Source organism: Cebus imitator, unplaced genomic scaffold (genome assembly GCF_001604975.1).
Source record: "Cebus imitator isolate Cc_AM_T3 unplaced genomic scaffold, Cebus_imitator-1.0 Scaffold552, whole genome shotgun sequence".
Taxonomy (NCBI): Eukaryota; Metazoa; Chordata; class Mammalia; order Primates; family Cebidae; genus Cebus; species Cebus imitator.
This window is the reverse complement of record NW_016107867.1, coordinates 1,125,099-1,128,896: the sequence shown is the minus strand read 5'-3', so window position 1 is coordinate 1,128,896 and position 3,798 is coordinate 1,125,099. Positions and strand designations below refer to the sequence as shown.

Below are 3,798 nucleotides of genomic sequence, written 5' to 3'. Positions count from 1 at the left end.
AAAAAAAAAAAAAAAATTAGCTGGGTATGGTGGTGCATGTCTGTGGTCTCAGCTACTTGGGAGGCTGAGAGGGGTGGATCACTTGAGCCTGGGAGGTTAAGGCTTCAGTGAAGAAAAAAAAAAAAGAAAGAACTCTAAAGTTTCATCTCTAGCTGGGCATGGTGGCTCACACCTGTAATCCCAGCACTTTGGGAGGTTGAGGCTGATGGATCACTTGAGGTCAGCAGTTTGAGACCAGCCAACATGGTGAAACCCCGTCTCTGCTAAAAATGCAACAAATTAGCCAGGCATGGTGGCATGTGCCTGTAATTCCAGCTACTCAGGAGGCTGAGGTGGAAGAATCATTTGAACCCAGGAGGCGGAGGTTGCAGTAAGCTGAGATTGTGCCACTGCACTCCAGCCTGGGTGACAGAGAAAAACTCTGTCTCAAAAAAACAAAAAAAGTTCAATCTCTAGTTAGACACCCACCCCACTATATGTACACATAAATATATACATATGTGTGGATAGATAGAATCTGAGTGTTTACTATGCTACTATCCTTCAGATCTCAGTTTAGGTATCACTAGCATAGCACTAAGCATTTTATATCCATGTCTTATTTAACTCTCAAAACACACCCTCCCACCGCCCCAGGTAATTATTTATAGCAGTATGAGATTTCTTCTTCTTCTTCTTTTTTTTTTTTTTTTTGAGATGGAGTCTTGCTCTGTCACCCAGGCTGCAGTGCAGTGACGTGATCTCAGCTCACTGCAAACTTTGCCTCCCAGGTTCAAGTGATTCTCCTGCCTCAGCCTCCCGAGTAGCTGGGATTACAGGTGTGTGCCACCACGCCCAGCTAATTTTTGTATTTTTAATAGAGACGGGGTTTCACCATGTTTGCTAGGCTGATCTAGAACTCCTGACTTCGTGATCCACCCACCTTGGCCTCCCAAAGTGCTAGGATTACAGGTGTGAGCCACTGCACCCAGACCCTTTTTTTTCCTTTAGACATGAGGTCTTGCTCTGTTACCCAGGCTGGAGTGCAGTGGCTCCATCTTGGCTCACTGCCGTCTTGACCTCCAGGCTTTCTGCAATCCTCCTGCCTCAGCCTCCCAAAGTGCTGAGGTTACAGGCGTTAACCACCATGCCCAGCCTCTTCCCTTTTTGTAGATGAGAAAACTGAGGTGCAGAGGCATGAAGCAATTTACTTAAGAATACACAGCTAAGAAACAGTAGCACTAGGATTTAAACCTTGTCTCACTGAGTTCAAGGAGTTGAAGTTCTTTTTTATTTTTATTTTTTGAGATGGAGTTTCATTTTCGTTGCCCAGGCTGGAGTGCAATGGTGTCATCTCAGCTAACCGCAACTTCCGCCTCCTGGGTTCAAGTGATTCTCCTGCCTCAGCCTCCTGAGTAGCTGGGATTACAGGCATGAGCCACCATGCGTGGCTAATTTTTTGTATTTTTAGTAGAGACTGGGTTTCTCCATGTTGGTCAGGCTGGTCTTGAACTCCCGACCTCAGGTGATCCGCCCACTTTGGCCTCCCAAAGTGCTGGGATTACAAGGGTGAGCCACCACACCTGGCCAGAGTTGAAGTTCTTAACCCTTGTGCTTCTGGACTCCGTAAGACAATAGGGAAGGGATTCCGTCTCTTCAGTCTTCCTCCCATGTGCTGTTGGGCCTTGGACAGCTATTTTCTTCACTTGCTTTCAATAGCTCTGCATGGAGACCATCAGATGGGGTCAGTGACTCATCCCAGAGCATTCCTGCTGGGTGGCTCCTGGCTGTAGCCCAATCCTGGGTCCAATTCCCTGTTTCCCCAAACATTCTATGGAGGTTGCCCCAGTAACTGAGAGGGAGAACCTCATTACAGGAAGTGTGAGATTAAGACAGCCTGGCATGACATTTTTTTTTTTTTTTTTTGAGACCGAGTCTCTCTCTTGCCTAGGCTTGAGTGGCACAATCTTGGCTCACTGCAACCTCCTGGGTTCAAGTGATTCTCTTTCCTCAGCCTCCCATGTAGCTGGGACTACATGCACATGCCATCGTGCCTGGCTAATTTTTTGTATTTTTAGTAGAGATGGGGTTTTACCATATTGACCAGGCTGGTCTCAAACTCCTGACCTCAGGTGATCCACCCACCTTGGCCTCCCAAAGAGGTGTGAGCCTCCTTGTCCACTGACATATCTTTAAGCATGAAATTTTTTCAAGTTTCCTGCTTTATTTTATTTTGTTAGAGAGAGGGTCTCATTCTGTCACCCAGGCTAGAGTGTAGTGACACCATCGTAGTTCACTGGAGCCTTGAACTCCTGGGCTCCAGCATTCAGCCTCTCTAGTGCCTGGGACCACAGGTGTCTACCATCACACTTGGCTAGTTTTTGTAAGTTTTTATAGAGACCGGGTCTCTCTATATTGCTCAGGCTGATTTCAAACTTCTGGTCTCCAGTGATCCTTCTGCCTCGGCTTCCAATAGTGCTAGGATTACAGGCATGAGCCACTCCGCCTGACCCAGACATGCTTTATTTTTAATATCCATGCCAACTTTGCATTCTTCTGACTAACATATCCTATTTTATTTTATTATTTAAGAAAAAAGAGGTCGGGCACAGTGGCTCATGCCTGTAATCCCAGCACTTTGGGAGGCTGAGGTGGGTGGATCACCTGAGGTCAGGAGTTCAAGACAAGCCTGGCCAACATGAAGAAACTGTTTCTACTAAAAATACAAAAAAATTACCTGGGCATCGTGGCTGGACGCCTGTAATCCCAGCTACTTGGGAGGCTGAGGCAGAGGAATTGCTTGAACCTAGGAGGCAAAGGTTGCAGTGAGCCGAGATCACCCCATTTCACTTCAGCCTGGGCAAAAGAGAGAGACTCTGTCTCTAAAAAAGAAAAAAGGAGTGTTCTTTACTAATCCTCAGGTAAACTGAGGCTCAGAAGAGGCTCCACACTCCATCTTTGGTGATGGCTGCTTTTCCCTGGGGGTGTGCATGTCACCCACAGTTGGAGACTCCCCAAGATGGTAGGATTTGTTCTGCTGGGAGTACATGGCTGCTTTTCTCAGAAGATCTTCAGCTGTCTCGATGCATCTCTGCTACTAACCCAATTCCCTGGGGCCCCTGCCCGTCTCCTGCTGGGTGTTGCCACCTTCTTCCAGCATCCTCTGTGTTCCGAACCCCACGCCCTGCACCCTCTCCTCAGGGTACACCATGACATGGCTGCCCTCCCGGGAAAATACTTGGCTGCTGGCCTCGGGAGCCCCTCGATACCAGCATATGGGCCGAGTGCTGCTGTTCCAAGAGCCAGAGGACAGAGGACGCTGGAGCCAGGTCCAGGCAATCAATGGGACCCAGGTGAGCACAGCCCGAGGGCATCTGCAGACCAGGGGCTGGCGGGACACAGGTCACACTCTCTGCTGTCCTTTGAACGCTCATCCACTTACCATGTGGCACACCCTGTGTAAACACGATCATATTTGTCCCTCATAACACAGAGGTAAGCCCTGTCACTTCCCTTTCTAGTTTAAGAAGCTGAGGCTGGGCGTGGTGTCTCATGCCTGTAATCCCAGTACTTTGGGAGGCCGAGGCAGGTGGATCACAAGGTCAAGAGATCAAGACCATCCTGGCTAACATGGTGAAACCCCGTCTCTACTAAAAATACTAAAAAATTAGCTGGGCGTGGTGGCACGCCCCTGTAGTCTCAGCTATTCGGGAGGCGGAGGGAGGAAAATCGCTGGAACCCAGTAAGCAGAGGTTGCAGTGAGCCAAGATTGCGCCACTGCACTCTAGCCTGGTGACAGAATGAGACTCTGTCTCAAAA

At 48.6% G+C, this 3,798-nt stretch overlaps 1 protein-coding gene across 1 annotated transcript in view; it reads left to right on the top strand.

Moving 5' to 3' along the window:
* ITGAL (integrin subunit alpha L) overlaps positions 1–3,798 on the top strand; it is a 51,365-nt gene that overhangs the window by 18,847 nt on the left and 28,720 nt on the right. Inside the window, 1 exon segment of the mRNA XM_017515470.1 lies at positions 3,181–3,332. Coding sequence (XP_017370959.1) covers positions 3,181–3,332 — 152 coding nt within the window.